Consider the following 19,855-nt stretch of genomic DNA (forward strand, 5'->3'; position numbering starts at 1 on the left):
GAAATGTTCATGTGGTTCCTCCCAGCCTCCGGCATCTCCAGATTGGCTTGTGTTATTCCTGCTGTTTCTTGGTTTGGGGTCCTGCCCCTCCCCTTGAAAATCTCCTGCATGCATCTCTTCCCCTGCCTACCCCCCTTCCCCGGGCCAGGTCTTCTGGTGACAAAATTCGTGAATATCCAGCCTCCTCCCTTTCCCCAGGGCCCCGCCCCCTCCTTCGGAGGGTCCAGGAGTGGCTGCCTCCGTGTTCTCCTCCCCTCCCCATGCAGAGAAAGCCCCTCCGCACTGGCCCTGGGGGAACCAGGAGGGGGAGGATGGCCGTTGTTGATGTCACCTGAGACAGATGAAAGCCTCTTGGCCTCCTTTTTGGTGTGAGAGCCTCTAGTCCTGTCTGATTCTGTCTGCCACGCCTCCCACTCCAGCTGCCAGAATGCAGATGGATGGACTTCGCGTTCTGAGAGGGAAACATCAGCATCGCTGGTTTTCGCTCTTTCCCTCCCATCCCTGTGATGCGGGCCCATTTTCCTTCTTGTTACGCTTGGTGGCCCTGCCCTTCTCTTGCTGTCCTCCCGTGACATCCTGGTTCTAGTCTGTCTCCTTTGTCCACATGGTTACCCAGCAGCCTCTGTAGCACCCAGAGCCCAGTGCAGGGGTGCCAGGACAGAATGACTGCTCTCCATGCCCTTGGTCAATCCTCATGGACACTGAGGCTTGGAGGCTAAGCCACCTGCCCACAGCAAGCAGAGGGGAGCAGCAAGTGTTCTCAACAGACACGAGAGAAGGCAGAGCAGAGGCCCCAGATCTCCGCTCTTCCTGGATATGTGGGATCCCACCCTCCATGAGGTTTCCTTCCCCAGATAGAGTCCCAGAGAGGGTGCAGATTGTCCAGGGGCCTCCAGGCTGCATCAAGGAGAGCCTGGCAACTTAGACGCCGAGGGTTTGGGCTCCCACTCCTCCGCTCTCCATCTCCACCACCTTTTAAGCAGTGGGTATATCTAAACCTTGCTCCCCTCCTTGTGACGTCAGACTTGTTCACCCAGGTCTGTTTGTGTTGGAGGAGCCTGGTCCATGCCAGGCTTTATGCTGAGAGCCGAGCCAGACACGGTCCACACCCTCTGGGTACCTACAATCCAGTGGGAAGAATAGGTACCAATCAGATGGGCACACCATCAGCAGAAATGAGCCGAAAAGCCAACCTTTGAGAGGTGGGTCTGAAGAGATGGGGGCAGCTATGGCACGGGCCCAGGCAGCGCCTTCGTGCAGGTCAGAAAAGCCCACTTCTCCCTCAGGGTGTGGGGCTTGGCTTCCCCATCCTCACAGTGGGTGTGACAGTCAGGCCCTCATCCCCCAGCCCCTGAGCTTGTGCCCTGATGGTCGACCTTGAAAACCATCCGAGGGGCCAATGGGCAGAGTGATGAACAGCAAGAATTTGGGGTCAGAGATTGTTCCATCACTTTCTCACCATGTGATTCAGCCTCTCTGAGCCTCAGCCTTCTCACCTGCAAAGTGGAAATCTTCACATTTTAAATTAATAGGTAAAAAAACACTAGGAGGTAAAAATCCATGTGTGTAGCTGCTCGTAGCTTCATCTGTCACATATTTAATGGCTTGAAACCTGGTGTGTTGAAGGCCCTGGGTCACTTTTGTTCACATTAAGATAGACTAGGGAGGGACTTCCCTGGCGGTTTAATGGTTAAGACTCTACACTTCTACCACAAGGCATGTGGGTTCAATCCCTGGCCTAGGAACTAAGATCCTGCATGCTGCAAGGCTCAGCCAAAAAAAAAAAAAAAAGATGGGAACAGCAAGTGATACTGCTCAAGGCAGAGCCCCTCCTGGTCACCCTTCACTGCCCGGCCAGCCTGGCCCTAACGAGCCAACCTTCTCTGTTTGCCTTCCTGTAGGAGAACTCTGACTCCTTCCTCTTGGCTGTGGACACAGACTGGAAGGTAGGTCCCCACTCAGCTTCCCCAGATAGGGGACCGACTGCTGGCTGGCCCCTCCCTGACCCAGCCTGTTTCAGATGAGGGTCACAGCCCTTCCGAGGGCCCCCAGCCTGAAGCCACAGGGACTGGGCACCTGGCAGCCTTCAGAACCACCCCTACTGCTCACAGCAGCTTTGCCTGGCACCCTGCCCCATGGAGAAATGCCCCCTCCCTCCCTGAGCAGGACAGGGGAAGGAGGGGAGGTCTGGGGGAGTGAGGATGCTGTCATCTGAATCAGCACTTTCCTCCTATGAAAGCCAGACTGATGCTCCGAATAGCTCTTGTTTCCATGGCAGCAGTTGCCCGGGACAACCATGTCCTCTTCAGTTTGATGCCAGATTCCCTGGGAAAACTGAAATCAGTCTTTGTGTTTATTCCTCCACGTGATGATTTCTGATTTCGCTCACTTGGCCCGCCATTTCTCCCCTGTGAGTCCCAACGTGGCCATTTATCTCTGGGTCTCAGAGAACGCGAGATAGACAGAATGGGAGCCTCACAAGGTTCCAGGGCCCCCATTGGCCATTAAAACCTATTGACCAAAGTCAGACCTTTCTGGGACCTTCCTCCTGGCTGGCGGGAACTAGCCCTCAGGCCACCATCCAATTTAGGTCAGTCTCCCAGCCCCATGACAGCCTCAGCCTCGTGGTCTGGACGCAGGGGTGACGTGGGAGGTGGAGCGGCCTGCAGGCTCCTCCCCCAGGAGCACGGCTCTGCAGCGAGGACCTGAGGATGTGGATCTGAGCCAGGCTTTGGACCCTGGGTTACGTGCCCCTTCAAGGACACAGCGGAGGCATCAGAGCAGTGCCTGGGCACATGCTCCTGTCCACTGGGAACTCTAACTCCGATCACAAAGGCCTCTGCTGCTGGGGAAGACAGGATGGGACCTGGGGGAGTGGGGACCCAGGAGCCAGTGGCAGGGGAGGGAGCCTAGGCCACAAGGTAGCCTAGGCCAGCCAGAGTGCCCTTTGTCCTCCTTGCTCCAAGAGAGGGCTGAGGAGTGTGAACACACAGCCCCTTTTCTGTGCAAGGGACTACTGAAATAAAATCCAGGGCAACGAGCTGCTGCCTGACCCTGAATGGGACTCCTCGGATGCCAGTGGTGCTGCCAGCCCCCAAAACACACACACCCTGGGAGGCGGATTGGGGGGTGAAAGGTGATAGAATCCTGGGGTGCTCTGCACCCATATACCAGGCCCAGGCCAGGTGGGTCACCCCATGTGTGTGAGACCCTGGTTCTCAAGATCTTTGCTTGGTAGACCGCAGCATGTATTAAAAAGCACCTTACTCTCTGCTCTGGTTACTCCACACAGGTTGCTTTTTGTTAAGTAAAGCAGCCGCCAGGATGGTCCTTATCTGGGCCAAGGCCTGGCAAGGATTTTATCCTGTTCAGTCCCTAGCCTCAGGGGGCCCAGCTAGTGGGGGAGGCGGAAGGACCTGGTCCAAGTTGTGACCCTGCCACGTAACCACCAGCACAGCTCACTACCTCATTCGTAGTAGCCAAACCCTGGCAGGTTTGACCTCCAGGTCAAACTTGGAGGTCAAATTTGAGGCAGCTCAGACCCCGGGTGTTTGTAGGCTTGATGATGGTGCCCTCGTCCCTGGGCTGACTGTGACTAGTGGCCACCGGAGCCAGACTGCCTCCGTGCAGCCCCTGGCTCTGAGCCCTCTGGCTGTGTGATGTTGGGCAGGTTACAGGACCTCTCTGTGCTTCATTTTCCTTGCTTGTAAAGTGGATGTTCAGAGGACAAAATAAGGTAACATAGCAAAGCTTTTAGATGGGAGTCTGGCCCGCTAGAGAACTAAGGCCGTAAGCATTTACAACTCTTAATAATGTGACCTCATGGGACTTCGCTGGTGGTCCATTGGTTACGATTCCACCTTCCAGTGCAGGGGGCTGGAGTTCGGTCCCTGGTCAGGGAACTAAGGTCCCACATGCCTCGGGGTGTGGCCAAAAGTTTTAAAAATAATAAAAGATAATAATAACGTGAGGTACCGGTAAGCTCCACTGCTTCCTCGCTGAGTGGGAGAATTTACTTCACTGTGCTTCAGATTCTTCATCCTTTCTCATATATGATATTGTGAAAATTATGTATTATCCTTGGCAGCTCCTTATGCAAGCAGCTACTCTACTGTTCTTCCATTTAAGATATGACAGCTCAGAGGAGTTAACTGACTTGCCAGAGGTCACACAGCAGAGACTAGCAGGGTTTGGCTCCCAGGACCTGAGCTTGCCTTGTTCAGCCCCAACAACTGTATAACCTCCAGGGAAGAGACCCACAGTTCGGAGAAGCACACAGATTACCGCATTTCTCCCCTGGGCAGACGTGGGGTTGGGTCTGTAGTGAGGTATGTAGCTTTTTATCATCCTCCTAGGAGCTCTGTGAGGAAGGCGCAATTCTTGTTTGATAGTTGAAGAGACTAAGGCACAGAGGAGTGGAAAAATCTTGTCCAAGGTCACCCAGCTAGTGGATGGGAAGGTTGAGACTTCGACGCAAGTCTGGGGATTTGAAGCCATTGAGCTGAGCAGAATCAGGGGGTCATGGCTTGCAGTGGCTAGTATCCGAGGTCACCTAGGCCCAAGGGTGGAGAAGGCCACTCAGAGGTTCAGGTGGGCATTAGGTTGGATGGGGATCGTGGAACAGGGAACGTGGGCAGGACGTGAGGGGCTGGGGTACACCCATTCCAGGCCCTGGCTGCCCTTGGAGTGCACAGGCCCCTGCACTCTGCAGCAGGCCCACATGGCGAGAGGTCAGAAAGGGGCAGAGAAGTTATTGACGCTCCCCCTCCACCAGGCAGAGGACGTGGCCGGGAATAGCATAGAGGGTGGGTGCTGACCAGGTCACCAGGCACCCAGAGATGGGGAGGTGACCGCCTTCCCCCAGGGCAGCCGGCCAGCATGCACGGCTGTCCATAAAAGCTGGGGCGAGTGGCAGGTTCCTTCACCAAAGCGACAGAATGGGGGCACAGGCGCCCGCCCCCCGCCCCCTCTCTGTTGCTCCTGCTCCTCTCAGTCCTTGGGCTCCCTCCTCTGCACCCCTCCCTGGCCTATTTCCTCTCCTCCTCTATTCTCCTTTGCCTCCTGCTTCTCATCTGAGTACCCTGCCTGCCTGTCTCCAGCCAGCTCCTGACCCACATCCTGAGCCACGTAACCCCCAGCACCTGTCCTGCTCCCCAGAGACTTTAGAGCCAAGCCCCAGGCTGGGTGACCCCAGAAAAGAAGGCTGGGTGTGGCTATGGGGAGACGGGGTGTGCACGTGGACAAGCTGCCCTGCCCCCATTCCACCTCCTCTCTCTCCAGGGGGACTCTGGCCTGGGTGCAGGATGAGGGTGCGGGAGGACAGAGCTGGTGTATGCCCACCACATCCCTGGTCTCGAAATCTCTCCAGGCCCCCTGGCCCCAGAACCCTCATTTCCCGTCCCCAGTGGGCAGGCACTGGGCATCCATGTACGCAGATTGGGGACTGCCCAAGGGGAAACCCTGGGGGTGGAGGAGGAACAGCTTCCTGGAGTAGGGTCACAGCCCAGGTTGCTGCAGGCAGCAGTGACTCCCCACACCTCTCCAGGTGAAGGGATCCAGGTCTTCCTGATGTGGAGGCTGGGCTTGGGAGCCACTCAGGCTCTCCCTGCTCCCAGGGTATGGGTCAAGGGCTGTGCTGTCTAGGGCACCCTGGACTGCTCTGCTGTGAGAGGCTAATCTGTACCTGCCACCGGGCGCACCTGTACATGTGGCCTCTAGTCTTTCTGGGACCCGGTGTGCAGCTGCGGTTCCGAGCCTCTGTGCAGTGGGGCGGGGCGGGGGTGGGGGAGGTGAGTGGGTTGCAGGAGCTGGGGACCATCCTGACTGATGTGTTGCTGGGGGTGGGAGGAGCAGAAGCCGGGGTGACCGAGGACCTTGGAAGCCAATCGGAACCAAGATTTGTCTCCTGAAAGCCAATCCAAGAGCAGGGGCTCCGGGTGAGCGAGTGGCTGCTCACAAACCCCGCAGGGAGGAGGGGCCAGTCCAGGCCGGGCAGCTCCTCATATAAATGGCCCGTGAGCTGGGGCCCCACCATAGAGCCGCTGGTCTCCCACTTGCGCAGACGTCCAGTCTCCCTCTGGACTCGGGTGACTCAGGCCTTTGTTTGCCCTTCCTGGTCGAGGCGGGTGGCCTCCCTCGGCAAGATGCCGGAGTGCTGGGATGGGGTGAGTGAGGACTCAGGGGACCGCGAGGTCCGCGGGGAGGCGGGGGCATGCTCTGCCTCTATCCGGCGGTGCTTCTGCCTTCAATTGGCGCACCCTGGGGGTCACAAGGCAAGATCAGCGGGTCCCAGGTTTCCTGGTGACCCTGGTCCGCTGCGTGGTTGGGAGGAAATGTTGGTGGGTCCGCGGGGGAGGATGGGGGAAGACTGAAATCTCTGCGGAAATCGAAAAGGGCTGTGACTTGTCTGTCAGCCCGTGTGGATGGCTGTGCGAGATGTGTATCCCACTGACAGTGTGCCCTCTGCCTGGCACGTCCCAGCTCTGCCTGGCGCCTGTGACCCCTTCAACCCTGCAGAAGCTGTTCTCTGAGGCGTCTGGGGTCCGTACCTGCAGGTGTCTGACCTCCTGACCCTGCGGGGGTTGTCATGGTTGTTTGGGGGGGACTGCATGCAGAAGCAAAGAAGTCTGGGTTGTGTGTGGTTTTAACTGGGCCGTCAGGCTGGGGTCCCTGCAGGTGAGGAGCTGAGAAGGGGGTCTCTGTGCTTTGTTTTCTGGGCATAGGAGGGCAATGCTGGGGCGATGAGCCAGCAGTGTAAGGACCTGGAGGGGCGGGGTGGGGAGGGGGCGGGGGAAGGGTGGGGAAACAGGACACCTCCTCCCTGGGGCAGCAGGTGCCCTGAATCCGTGCAGTTCTAACTCTAAGAAGGAGAGGCAGGGGCAGACCCACCCCTGTACTCCCCGGCCTGCCCTGCGGGGTCCAATAGCCATGGGGCCACCCCTGACACCCGCACCCAAGCAGCGACGTCAGTGCCTCCGCGCCGCTGCAGACTCGGTCCTCTGAATTATTGATGCGGTTGACGGGAAGAATCCAACCAGCCCCACACGTGCTCGTCTTGAAGCCCGAGTCGGAGGGCTCCCCCCGCCACTCCCCGCCCCAGCCCTCAAGGTCACGGATGAGGGGAGCGGGACAGGCAGAGAGAGGACATCAGAGCCCCCTCCCGGACTGCCGCAGTGCCTGGCGCTGGCGCCCACCTGGAGGCGGGACGAGCTCTGACGTCACCGGGAGCCAATGAAAGCCCTCGGCCCTGGGGGTTGGGGGGCTCCGAGTGCGTCCGCCTGCGACCCTCGGGACGCCCCTCTTGGGGACATCTGGCCTCTATCAGGATGAACTGGATCTGAAGTTCTGGTTCAGAGCGGGTGCAGGGAGGTCGGCGGAGGGTTCCGCCAAGGTCACTGGGCAACCGGGCCGGCGCCCACGATGGCGCGCTCAGCTCCCCCCTTCCCGTCCCCTGGGAGCTGAGCCTTAGTGGGGCAAGCGCCACGCCGAGTCTCGCTGACCCGGGGTGATGGGGGTGGGTGAGGGCGGGGATGGGGACCCAGGCGATCACACCGAGACTGGGAGGGGGCAGGCGCCCCCTCACACACACACTTAGGGGAGGTGGAGAGCTGGGAAGACCCCTTCTTGGCCCTCACTTGTGCTCTGCAGGGCTAGAGCTGACCCCACTGCCGCAGGCAGCGCATTGCAGCTCTAGTGCCATGGGGGCCCTCTCCTGCCCCAGCCCCCACCCTCTATAGCACCGAGCGTCCTTCCTGCCCCCATTCCTTGCCCTTCACAGAACTGAGCTCCTCCTGCCCACCCACCCTACCCCGTAGCATTCATAGCACTGTGCACCTCTCCTGCCCCCATCACGCCCTCCATAGCAGCCTGGGTCTTTCCTGCCCCAGCCCCTATCCTCCATTGCACCGGCCTCCTTCCTGCCCTGCTCCCTGCCCTTCATAGAACTGAGCTCCTCCCAGCCCCCTCCATAGCACCGTGCACCCTCCTGCCCCCTACCCCGCCCTCCAGAGCCAAGAGAGCATGGCCGGAGGTTGGGGGGGGGGGACTCGGCAGGGCCCCCCAGCAGGGATAGGCAGCTATGGGGAGGGGTCTGCTCAGAAGTCTCTGGGGTGGAGCTGGATCTCTTCTTCAGAAATAGCAGCCTGAGAGAGGCACCCCCAAGGCCCACCCTGCCTGCCCTCTCTGAGCTTGACCTTGGGCAAGTCAGTGCTCCTTGGCCAGCCTCAGTTTCCTCCTCTGTGAGTAAACAGAAAGTATATGAAAAGTGTCTGGTCAGTGGTCATTGAGCAGGAAGTGCTAGTGAGGAAGGACAGGCCAGGGCCCTGCAGAGGCTGCTGTGGACCCCAGAAGTGTGGCTCCCGGGGTGTGGTCTTGGGCCCCAGGGTTGGCACCACCAGTCCTTCCCTTTTGGAGACGGGACCAGGCAGTGGTCCTCTGAGCCTAGACCCAAGAAGGCCGGTCACCTAAGGCTCCCCTTTCTTGTCGGAGGCAGAAACTTTGGTTCTCTCTGAATATGAGTGTCCTGGCATCCTCCACGTAAAAGGTGGGGAAAAGTACTCCTTCAACCTGGCACACAGTAGGTGCTCAGTCACATGGTGATTCTCCTTGACCTCAGCCTGACCTCCAACTCCCCAGAAGGGACCACCCACCTCTTGCAGTCCCCAAGACTCTCCCTGGGAGGGCAGGGCAGTTTATTCAGCGTTGACAGACCTTCTGGGAGTCTGCCCGTGAGTGGCCAAGAGGGACCAATTCCCAGAAAGACCAGCCAGCATGGCTCAGGGGATGCGCCCACCCACGGCAGCCCCCTTTCTGGGGCCAGGTATCAGCTCATCTAGTTCTCTCTGAACCCCCATGAGATGGCTCAGAAAGAGGTGGTTGAAGCACAGAGAAGTGTGTGCCTCACTCAGAGTCACACAGTAAGGGGCAGAGCGGTTCCTGAACCTGCAGCACTCAGCTCCTGCTTCCTGAAGGACTGATGACCTCGAGCAGCAAACCCAAGGGGGTGGACCCAGGAGGAGCCCAGAGCCGCCACTGCAGAAGGCCTTTGGGGGAGGGGATGGTGTCGAGCCTGGCCCTGCCCGAGGGAGGCCTTGGGGATCTGAGAGAGGCAGGAGCGAGAGCCTGGGGGTGGAAACAGGGACAGCTGTGGGGATGGGCAGCTGGACTGGCTGGCATGGGGTCTTCACCGTGGATTCTAGGTGGGCTGCAGCCCTTTTGCAGGGTTCTGAGTCCAGGGGGATCATGATGAGGGCAGGACTCGGTGGGGATGGCAGAGCTGACCCAGAGGGCTGCAGTGAGATGAGGAAAAATGGGCCTCACTGGACCCTGGAGGGCTGAGTGCAGCCGGGCTGGGCCGCCCCGCTGGCTGGTTTGCGAAGGAGACAAGAATGTTCACGTGCAGCCCAGTTTATGTTGCCCCTGTGCTGAACACCCGTGAGGAAGGATTTGCCCTCTGGTCTGTCCTCTCCGGGGGCAGCTGGGGGTGATGAGAAGGGGATGCCCACCCTATGGGGGGAGGGGTGAAGGTCCCACCATAGGCCCAGCAGCCCCCAGGCTGCTCCCCAGCCTCGTTTCCCAGAAGAGCCAGGAGTTGCCCAGAGGGTCCAGCGCGGTCTCTCCTCTCCAGGAACATGACATTGAGACGCCTTATGGCCTTCTGCACGTGGTGATCCGGGGCTCTCCCAAGGGCAACCGCCCAGCTATCCTTACCTACCATGACGTGGGGCTCAACCGTAAGTGTGCCCTCCTCTGCCTCAGGTCTGCCGGAATAGTGAGGCCCCCTCCCTCCCCACAGGGCTGTGTGGATCCCCACTCACGCTTAGCTCTGTGCCTCCAGCCATGTGGGTCTCAGTTTCCCCGCTGAACCATGAGGCTGATCATCACCTCTGTCTCAACCTCCCTCCCAGCATCCACGGGCCTCATGGGCCTCCCCATCCCCCCCATCCCTTCCGCAACTTCCCCAGTTCCTTGGCTCAGCCAGAGCTGAGAGCTGTGTCTTTGCAGACAAGCTGTGCTTCAATACCTTCTTCAATTTTGAGGACATGCAGGAGATCACCAAGCACTTCGTGGTGTGCCACGTGGACGCCCCTGGTCAGCAGGTGGGGGCGTCACAGTTTCCTCAGGGGTAGGTACCAAGAGAACCCTGCTCCCAGCTTTCTCTAGGCCCTCCTACCTCCAGCTGCTCCGGACCTGACTTCCTGCTTCACCTGCAGGTACCAGTTCCCTTCCATGGAGCAGCTGGCTGCCATGCTCCCCAGTGTGGTACAGCACTTTGGGTGAGTCCCTGCCCAGTCCCCCACCCCCACCCCGGAGGTGCCCACCACTGCCACAGAGCCAGCAGCTTCCAGCTGAGGGCTCAGGGCTGTGGCTGGGTCTGCTCTGGATGGCCATCACGGGAAAAGAAACCCCTAGAGTGACCAGCATGCTCTCTGTCAGGTTCAAGTACGTGATTGGCATCGGAGTGGGAGCCGGAGCCTATGTGCTGGCCAAGTTTGCAGTAAGTCTACCCACCACCGCCCCCCCAGGCCCAGCAAATCCCAGGACTGGTCCCCCCAGGGGGTAACCCTGCAGGAACTTTCTGTGTTCTTTCTTCCTCTCCTCCTCCCTCTACTTCCTCTTCACTTAGAAAAGTCCTTTTTTCTTTCCTCCAAGGAAATTAAGAAAAAAAAGTTAATTTTTTCATACATTTCCTTAAAACACTATAGTCTGTAAGTTGCTCAAACCATTATCCAAAACCAACAAGCTATACAACTAATTAGCCGCTAAGTAAGGATTATCTTAATTCCTCATTCACTAATTAGAGTAATACTTAAACATGAATCATTTTTTAATGAAAAGTTACTCTTATGTTAAGTTTTGAGATTTAAAAAAGTCAGATTTCAGAAACATCATGTCAGGCAGGAGGAGCCCACAAGCTTTCCATCTCTAAAAAGAAAACCTTAATTTTTAGGAATCAAAGTATTTCTTTCTTCAAAACAAAGAATAAAACAAAAAAACTGACCAAGAATTTTCAACTCCAGTTTCGACTGCAGTACTTAACCACCTTGTTGACTGTCAGTCATTCCCTGCCACCCCAGACAACCTTGACATGACCGCAGTATGTATATATTACCATTTTCTCCTAAACACGGGCAGTCAGTCGAACAGAAAACTCCAGTCTCTTTTACAATATCTAAACACAGAACAGGCTTTGGAAAGCTCAGTTTCTTCACATCACTAGGGCTTTTTCTATGAAAGCAAAGAAACAATATTTTATTGAAGATGCTTAGTCCTCAGTGTTGGAATAGTAACCTCTTCAAGTGAAAGTCGCTCAGTCATGTCCGACTCTTTGCGACCCCATGGGCTATATAGTCCATGGAATTCTCCAGACCAGAATACTGGAGTAGGTAGCCTTTCCCTTCTCCAGGGCATCTTCTCGACCCAGGAATAGAATTGGAGTCTCCTGCATTGCAGGCTGATTCTTTACCAACTGAGCTATGAGGGAACCTCTTCAAAGATATATTTAAAAGCTGAAAAACTGTGATATAGGCATAGATTCCAAATAAAAGGATTGTGAAAAGTTCCAGGTGGAGAGGAGGATGAGCAGGGCTGGAAGGGGCGCAAGTTCTCAGCTGAAGGCACTTGGTCATCGATTGCACCTTGGAAGCCCTTACAGAACACGTCCTCCTCTTCAGACCCTTACCACCCTCTACCGCCCACGAGACAGGCAGGGCTGGAATTTTACAGTCGGCTTTCTAGGTGGAAAGACTGGGGCTCCCTGGACCCCGTCCCGCCCTTCAAGCCCTGTCTCCCTGTCACGGCAGCTCATCTTCCCCGACCTGGTGGAGGGGCTGGTGCTGATGAACATCGACCCCAACGGCAAAGGCTGGATCGACTGGGCGGCCACCAAGGTGAGCGCGGTCCACCTGGAGGGGGGCGGAGCAGGGGGGGCGGGGCGGAGCCGGGGCCAGGGCAGAGCCGGGGGTCTTGAGAGGCGTCTCTTAAACTGGCCTCTGCCCGGCCCGCAGCTCTCCGGCCTGACCAGCACTTTACCCGACACGGTGCTATCCCACCTCTTCAGCCAGGTAAGGGTGTGCGGGACGACCTCATGCAGGAGTGGGGTGGCCGGGCTAGGAACCTCCCGAAGAGCCTGGTTGCCGGGGATGGGGCGGGGAGCGGTAGTGGATGTAGCATCTGAGCTGAGCTGCCGCACCCCTGCCCTGCGGTGAGCCAGGAGACTGCGGCACCGAGGACTGGGAGGGGTTCCCTCGCCTCTGAAGGTCATGGGCTCCCCACGACAGTCTTGCTGTCTCCCTCTCCCCACCATCACTGGGGGTGGGGCAAGGGCTGCTCTGCGATGCCCACTCTGACGTCCCTGTCTGTGGCTTCCCTCCATGGATGCCGCTCACCGCCCCCTTCCCCTCCTCCCGTCCCCCGTCCCCCGGGACCCAGGAGGAGCTGGTGAGCAACACAGAGTTGGTGCAGAGCTACCGGCAGCAGATCTCGAACGTGGTGAACCAGGCCAACCTGCAGCTCTTCTGGAACATGTACAACAGGTGTGGGCGGCGGCGGGGGGGCCAGATGGCAGCACCAAGACTGAAGGGCTCACATAGCTGGGGGATCCCTGATTCAGCCGTCCCAGGGAGGAGCAGGTCGCTGGCCGGCTGGCAGAAGAGCAGACTGTGGAACCTCCGATAGGGGTGACCTCTTGCCCAGGGTCACACCCTTGGAGGGGCAGAGGGCGAGCAGGGCTTGTCCGCTCCTCCTCCACCCCTGGCATTGCTGGCAGGAGCAGCGGGGGATGTGGGCGCCACCTCTGCCCCCACCACCCTGAGCCTCAGTGCTGACAGCCCAAAGTGGAGAGGAGGGGGGATGAAGTGCTCGATGGATCCCCTTGGGGTTAGTCCTGCAGGGGAGTATCCTGCAGCTCCCACTGGCATGTCCTTCCTTCTCTTTTTTCCTACAAATATTTCTTGAGCCCCTGTTGTGTGTGTGGTGCTGGAGAAACACTGGGGAGGGAGAGGAGCCCCAGCCTGCCTCCCTCTAAGGCCCGGACTCCCAGCACAATGGTGGTCACAGCCCGTGATGACAGCCAAATGTGAGGGCCCACCTGGCATGAGCTGGGGAGTCTGGGATCTCCCCATTTCACCAATGGCATCCGTGAGGATCTGTCTCACAGTCGAGACACCAGAGCATGAGCCCCAAGTCTGGGACTAGCCCGGCACCTGGAGGGATGTTGGGCCGTAATTGCCATGTGGAGGGATTGGGTGTGGCTGAAATATAGCAGGTCAGGCTCAGGGACACGCTCCAACACCCCGCCCCGGGATCCCGTCCTGGGCTGCCCGCCTCTGCCTCCCCTTGCAGCCGCAGAGACCTAGACATTAGCCGGCCTGGGACAGTGCCCAACGCCAAGACACTCCGGTGAGTGGCCCTCCCCCTCCAGCCTACCTGGCCCTTGCACACACTGCCCCCCACCTTGCTCCGGTGCCCAGGCCAGACGGCCCTCTTCCTCTGTGCCTGCAGCTGCCCCGTGATGCTGGTGGTCGGGGATAACGCACCTGCCGAGGATGGTGTGGTGAGTGAGGATGGTGTCCTTGTGCAGGTGGGAGGCAAGGGTAAAGGGGTCACTTGCTCCTAGTCCGCAAGGCCAATCCTTGACCCAGCCCCGGGAAGCCTCGGGGTGGACACTGGCTGCTGGGCTCCTCATCCCACTTCCCCCCATCTTGCCATGCACTTCTGCCTGGAGTGACCCCATCCTTCAGGTGGGGGAAGCCTGGAGACAGGAGGGCCCTGGGGCCAGGACCAGGCCACTGATTCCCTCTGCCCACCCCACAGCAGTGCAGCCCCTCTGCAGTCTCGACCCATTTTAGGCCCAGAGACTAAGATCTCTCTTTTCTCTAAAATCTGATTCATTGGTTATGAAATAATCTGTGAGCACAGGAGCACATACCCCCGTTACATTTGGGACCGTGTGTCACCTCTCCTGTTGGAACTCTGACAGCCTGGGGGTGCGTGTCCCCCTTAGCACAGAACGCCGGGGCTCAGGAATGCCCAGGGAAGCCCCCCTGCCCAGTGCACACCCAGACTACTGCGCACTCCCTGTGCCCGAGGGCCGGGGGAGCGGGGGTGGGGCTGTGCCTGCTGTCTTAACCCAGGCAGGGCCACAGCTTCCGAGGCTTCAGGTCTCCTGCTGACCTTTGGCTCTCCCCCACCTTGACCCCTGACTCCTGGGGTCCCTAGTGCTTTCCAGCTTCTCCTGCAGAGGTGGCCCTGGCTCCCTGTGAGGACTGGGCCCAGCCCCCACCCCACCAGCAGTGGTGAGTGGAACAGAGGGTCTCAGGCCCTCAGGAAGCCGCTTCCAGATCCCCAGGGCCTTGACCTCTCCGAAGGTGCCCAGGGAGGTGCTGGCTGGCCTGTGTCTGCCCCCTGCACTCCCTCCCTGTCTCCCAGCCCTGAGGAGAGAAGCTGCCTTAGCACCTGGGGCAGGGGGCGCCCCTGACACCCTCAGGTGCCTCACATGCTGAAGCTGCTCCTTGTCCCCAGGTCGAGTGCAACTCCAAACTGGATCCAACCACCACGACCTTCCTGAAGGTGAGGCCTCCCCCTCCCCACCACGGGCCCCCCCAAAGGGAGGGGTCCCAGCCAAGGCGGGAGCAGGATGATGTGTCTGATCAGAGGACCTGCCTAGGTTTGCAAGGGACAGGCAAAGTGTGGTGGGAGGTGGCCCCTGTTCAGTTCACCCCCTCTTTTCCCTGCAGATGGCAGATTCTGGGGGTCTCCCCCAGGTCACACAGGTGAGACTCTTGGCCCTCCTTCCATCTCCTACCTGGCCCAGGGTGGGCGGGACCTCCCCAGGGTGGGCGGGACCTCCCCCCTCCCCCAATCCCAGGCCGCCAATCAGACCCTGTGCCTGTCCCTTGCCCTGCAGCCCGGGAAGCTGACTGAAGCCTTCAAATACTTCCTGCAAGGCATGGGCTACAGTAAGTGTACTACCCCCCACACCCCCACTGACTAGGGAGCAGGCAGCAGGTGGGGGCTCTGAGCATGAGTCCTTTTCCAGGGCCAGATGCTGTGCCTGCGGACTTCTAGGGCATCTTCGCCTAGGCTGTAAAGTCGGTGATCCCAGGCTGACCCCTGCCCTCCCGTGCCCTTGGAGAGGGAGGCTTTGGGGCACTGTTTTCATGGCAGGGCTGGGCCTGTTGGGTGGCGGGGTTCTTCTCCCAGCCCTGGGGGACCCAGGCCTGGAGCTGAATCCTGCCGGGGAAGCCTGCCTGGGGGGTGAATCATCCACACCATGCCCCCAGCTGGGCCTCCAGCACCCGAGAAGGGCTGGGAAGGTGCTGGATGGTGAGAGGGGCAGCAGAGAAGCGGGCTTGGAGTCTGGGAACTGGGGAAGGCACGGGAGGCCATCTGGGTGTGAGGAGAGCTGAAAGCAGCCAAGCCTGGGGGCAGCAGACCTGAAGACCCCGAGGTCATAGGGGCCGTGGGGTGGGTGGAACCGGCTCCCTACCACCTCCAGCTTCCCCTCGTGCAGGGGTGAGACCCTGCTCGTGAGCCTCTCCCGCATGCACACACAGCCCTTCAGTGACACAGGCGTATCCCTGAGTTCCTCCCATCTCCCCCTTATGCCTGGCTCTCCTCCTAGAAGCAGACTTCCTCTCCCTGAATTTGTTTTCTTCCCCCTCGACTTCAGTCTCTGGAGCTTGTGTCTCCTTGGGAGGACAGGCCTATAGGGAAAGACCGGGGGAGTCCAGCCAGGAATCGAACTCCCGGCCTCCAGGGGACCGGGCCCCCCTGCAGCCTGTCTGGGGACAAGCGGGGCAACGAGAGGCCAAGCCCCACAGTGAGACCCGGCGGGGACACAGAGCCCCGGAGGTGCCTGGAGAACACGGCTGGGACGGGTGGGTAAGTGGTGCTTGTCAGGGCCAGGACCTGTTCTCTGGGCCCTGGCAGGAATACCACCAGGCAGCTCAAGACCTGGGAAGACTTGAGAGATCATACAGGCCTCTATCCAGGGCTTCCCAGGCAGCTCAGTGGGGAAAAAATCCGCTGCCAATGCAGGAGACCTGGGTCCGATCCCTGGGTCGGGAAGATCCCCTGGAGGAGGATATGGCAACTCGCTCCAGTATTCTTGCCTGGAGAATGCCATGGACGGGGAGCCTGGCGGGCTACGGTCCACAGGATCACAAAGAATCGGACACGACTGAGCACGCATGCATGGGCCTCTATCCACGAGGATACTGAGCCCACTGGAGTGGTGAGGGTGCGGGGACACGTTATAGTCCTCAAAGGCCTTGTCGGCAGAGCCCCCAGGACTGCAGCCCGGGCTGGAGAAGCAGAGGCGGATGAGTGCCCCACCCTGCTCTCTGGGCTCCTCGGGGCAGACTGACATCAGTGGCTCCTTCTGGGGGTGCAGGAGGGGGCCCCTGAGGCTCCGGCCCTGCCCCCAGCCTCTCTGTACCCTCCTCTCCTCTCCGGCCCATCTCAACGCCCGGGCCTCGCCCAACCTCCTCTTCACCCGTGTTCTGTGTCTCCCCTACCCCGCCCCCTGGCTCTGTCTTCTCTCTTAGTTGCATACTTGAAGGACCGAAGGCTGAGTGGAGGAGCAGGTAGCCCCGCAGCCCCTCCCCTGATGCATGGATCCCCCCGCCCGCCTCCGGCGCCCTGGGCCCCCTGCTCCTCCCTCTGTGCAGTGCTGCAGCCAAGCCGCATCTTGCTGTGGAAACTTCTTGTGCCGCTTTTCCGTGGGCTCTATCCCGGTTAGGGCTCTGGAGTGGCCGGGCTTCAGACCAGTCATGCTTCTAGGTTCCCTGGGGCCCCGTGGCTTCCAGAGCCCTGGCAGTTGGGGCCAGAACCTCTCAGAGGTGTCAGGGGCAAGCCACGCCTGAGCTGGACAGGTGGCCGGTGGAGGTCAGAAAGGAAGCATTTGCTCCCTGAGAGTTTATCTCACTTGTGTGACTCTCTGAATAATGGACTGAGGGCCGTCTGAGGCTACCACACCTTGCCCTTCTTTACAGAACTGATCTCCCCCCTCCCGGCCCCACTGTCTTCTTGAGGGAAGCAGAATTAGAAAGAATGCCCCATCGTTCCCCGGGCTTAAGGACTCCTGGTTGGTCGTCAGCTGCTGCCCCGTTGGGGCCACAGCTCTGGCCCGCTCTTGTGAGGAGGGTCCTGCTGGCCCCTGTGGCCCCCAGCCCTTGGGCGCACTCCCTGTCACTGGCGTTGCATGACCGTAGAGCCCTGGCTGCGGATGGGCCTCCGAGCCTTCGTCGGAAGAATGGGTCTTGCTGGCCGCTTTGCTTGCGTAAATCTTTCTCCCTTCTCCCACGTGCCCGTGCCCGCCCTGCTGGCCGGTCCTCACCCCCGGTACCCTCTCTGTCCACAGTGCCCTCAGCCAGCATGACTCGTCTTGCCCGCTCTCGCACAGCATCCCTCACCAGCGCCAACTCGGTGGACGGCAGCCGCCCGCAGGCCTGCACCCACTCGGAGAGCAGCGAGGGGCTGGGCCAGGTCAACCACACCATGGAGGTGTCCTGTTGAAGCCCCGGTCCCACGAAGACGCCCACTCGCCCCCTCACCCGCATTGATGTCCCACGGCCACCCTCTTGCGGCTCATTTCCCCTTTAGTTTATTTTTGTGAGGGCGAAGGGGAGGAAATGGGGTTACTTCTCTTTTGTTTAAAAAGAAGAGGGGATCTGTCTAGATGCTGCAGCAGAACAGTCTCCAGATGGTTTGAGGGGCTCACTCCTCCCCACCTCATTCCCCTCATGAACCTCGTTAACTTGGCTGACTCAGTCCCTCTCTTCTGACTCCCCAAGGCCCAGGCACAGTAAAGGCACTGTTCCAGGGAGGGAAGGGAATTAGCTCAGGAAAGACTCAGAGTCCTCCTCTGACCAGGATCCAGGATAACATCCTGGGTCAAAGCATGGGTTGACCCCTGGGCCAGGCAGGTTTGAAGATGGGGAGGAGGTTTTGAGGTGGTGGGTTCTGGGCCAGCAGGAACACGGGGTCCAGCTCGAGCGCTGGAGTGAGAACCAGGAGCCAGCCCCTTTCCCCCAGCAGCCCAACACCGAGCACGTCTGTGTCTGGTCTTAGCACCTATGACAATCGTCTGAACAGCAGCCACAAGGGGGCGCTACTACCAGGCAGCAGTTTTGCGGGTGCTCTCCTGGCAAGCCTGGTGTTGTAGGGCCAGGCAGGGGCTGAACGGGGCTGCTTTGCCTGAGGAAGACAGAACACGGAGGACCTGGAGGGCAGGAACCCCACAGACTGTCCCTTCCAGCCCCACCCTCGGCCACCTCCTGGCCCTGGCCCATTGCTGAGCCAAGGCCCTGAGGCAGAACGTCACCTGGTCCTCTGCCTCCATAGGGAGCTGACGGGCTGAGGTTAAAGGCTGGGACAGCCTTTGAGTGTTGGGTGCACTTCTGAGAACTTCGTGGTGACTGCTTTTGGAAGCCTGCAGACAGTGGCAGCTCAGAGTTCCTATAGAGTTCCCTCAGAGACCCCCCTTTTTGCCTCTAGGTTCCATGGAAGACAACTCAGTCAGCAGCAGCGTGGCCAAGGTCATTAGAAATGTTTCTAGACAGAGTTCTCGTCAAGCTATGCCAGCGTTTCATGTAGGCATCACTGAGCAAGCTCATGTGGAGAAAACTGGTCCGAGGTGTCCCACATCACCATCCTAGCCAGGTGGAGGAGGCCTAAGCTGGGGCTTGCTGGGTCCAGGGGTGGGAGGTAATGTTTCCTGAAGTGAACAAGGGCCAGGCAGAAGAGCAAAGCTCCCCACACACCCCAGCCCCTTCCTGTCACCTGAAGCGCAGCACTGTGCCATATACTCCCTATCCACCCACCTTACCAGGTAGAATCTCCGGGCCCAGAAACCAGAAGCCATTCGTCTCTGAGCCTAAATCAATTGCCATAAGCCCCCAAATGAGCAAAGAGAAGAGGGCAATGAAAAATGCAGGACTGTGGAGGGGGGTGGGTGCGTGTGGGGCTGAGGGGACTCCTGCACCCACATTTCCTCTGCACACGTCTCCCCTTTTATACTCTTAAGCCATGACTCTAGACTGCTCTAGAGCCCAGTGGAGTGTTAGTCTGCCCCCAGTTCTGTTCACTCACGTGCTTCCTCGGAATATCGAATGTGACTGTTTGAAAAGCTGGTAGAATTAATCCCTTATTGTAGATAGCGCTGTGAAACTTGGATTTCTTTTCTGTGTTCTTTCAGATGAGATATCTATAAATATCTATACATTATATATATATATGTATATTGGGTACCCCCACGTGTGGCTTTCCACCGGAGGTTGTGTCTTCTTTGGTCAACGTGAACTTTTAATGGAATTTATTATTTTCCTCTCTGTACAAAGTGAAGAGCCTACTCTTGTGTATTCTGGTGGCTGATGTCGTGAGACTTTGAGATGACAAAATGTAAAACAAAACCCCTTGTCAACGTAGAAAGAGTGAACTGTGCTGAAAAACTAATAAAGTAATAAGAAAAATTTGAGTATGGTGATGCTATGCCCATCGTGGGAAGCTTTGAAAGTATAAGCTGGTGAGGCTGGTGCTTCCTGGGTTTTAGGTGGGGTTGAACGTTTAGAGTGAAGACAGGCATTTCCATCCATCTCTGTATTTCCAGATCTTGTCTCATTCCACAAGGTAGATATTAATTATCCTAGTTTCACAGCTGAGAAAACTGAATTTGCCCTAATAAGAGACCAAAGTGGGAGCTGACCTTGGCAGTAATTGACTTCAAAACCCAGATCTGTAATCTCTGTATTCGCTGCCTTTAATTTCTTAAATTTAACGACATGCTATTTCCCCGTGTTTAACCACCATTTCCGATTCATTCACTATCCTGCTGTTTGTCAGCTACTAAAGAACC

The 19,855-nt window shown here is 58.5% G+C and overlaps 1 protein-coding gene across 5 annotated transcripts in view; it reads left to right on the plus strand.

Annotated features, from left to right (window-relative positions):
* Positions 1–19,472, plus strand: part of NDRG4 (NDRG family member 4) — a 42,769-nt gene extending 23,297 nt beyond the window's left edge. For 2 of the 5 annotated variants that reach the window (XM_019979842.2, XM_019979838.2), the window contains exons 3-17: positions 1,902–1,946; positions 9,626–9,731; positions 10,003–10,123; positions 10,212–10,274; positions 10,435–10,495; positions 11,802–11,888; positions 12,006–12,062; positions 12,430–12,533; positions 13,342–13,398; positions 13,501–13,552; positions 14,521–14,568; positions 14,736–14,771; positions 14,906–14,957; positions 16,548–16,586; positions 17,363–19,472. In XM_019979842.2, coding sequence (XP_019835401.2) covers positions 1,902–1,946; positions 9,626–9,731; positions 10,003–10,123; positions 10,212–10,274; positions 10,435–10,495; positions 11,802–11,888; positions 12,006–12,062; positions 12,430–12,533; positions 13,342–13,398; positions 13,501–13,552; positions 14,521–14,568; positions 14,736–14,771; positions 14,906–14,957; positions 16,548–16,586; positions 17,363–17,517 — 1,083 coding nt within the window. In that variant the 3' untranslated portion in view covers positions 17,518–19,472. Of the gene's footprint in view, positions 1–1,901; positions 1,947–6,011; positions 6,165–9,625; positions 9,732–10,002; positions 10,124–10,211; positions 10,275–10,434; positions 10,496–11,801; positions 11,889–12,005; positions 12,063–12,429; positions 12,534–13,341; positions 13,399–13,500; positions 13,553–14,520; positions 14,569–14,735; positions 14,772–14,905; positions 14,958–16,547; positions 16,587–17,362 lie in introns of those variants that run through there. The other 3 variants (XM_070770683.1, XM_019979839.2, XM_070770684.1) reach the window with 3 other exon arrangements.
* Positions 19,473–19,855: the final 383 nt, after the last annotated feature.

Source organism: Bos indicus, chromosome 18, assembly GCF_029378745.1.
Source record: "Bos indicus isolate NIAB-ARS_2022 breed Sahiwal x Tharparkar chromosome 18, NIAB-ARS_B.indTharparkar_mat_pri_1.0, whole genome shotgun sequence".
Classification (NCBI taxonomy): domain Eukaryota; kingdom Metazoa; phylum Chordata; class Mammalia; order Artiodactyla; family Bovidae; genus Bos; species Bos indicus.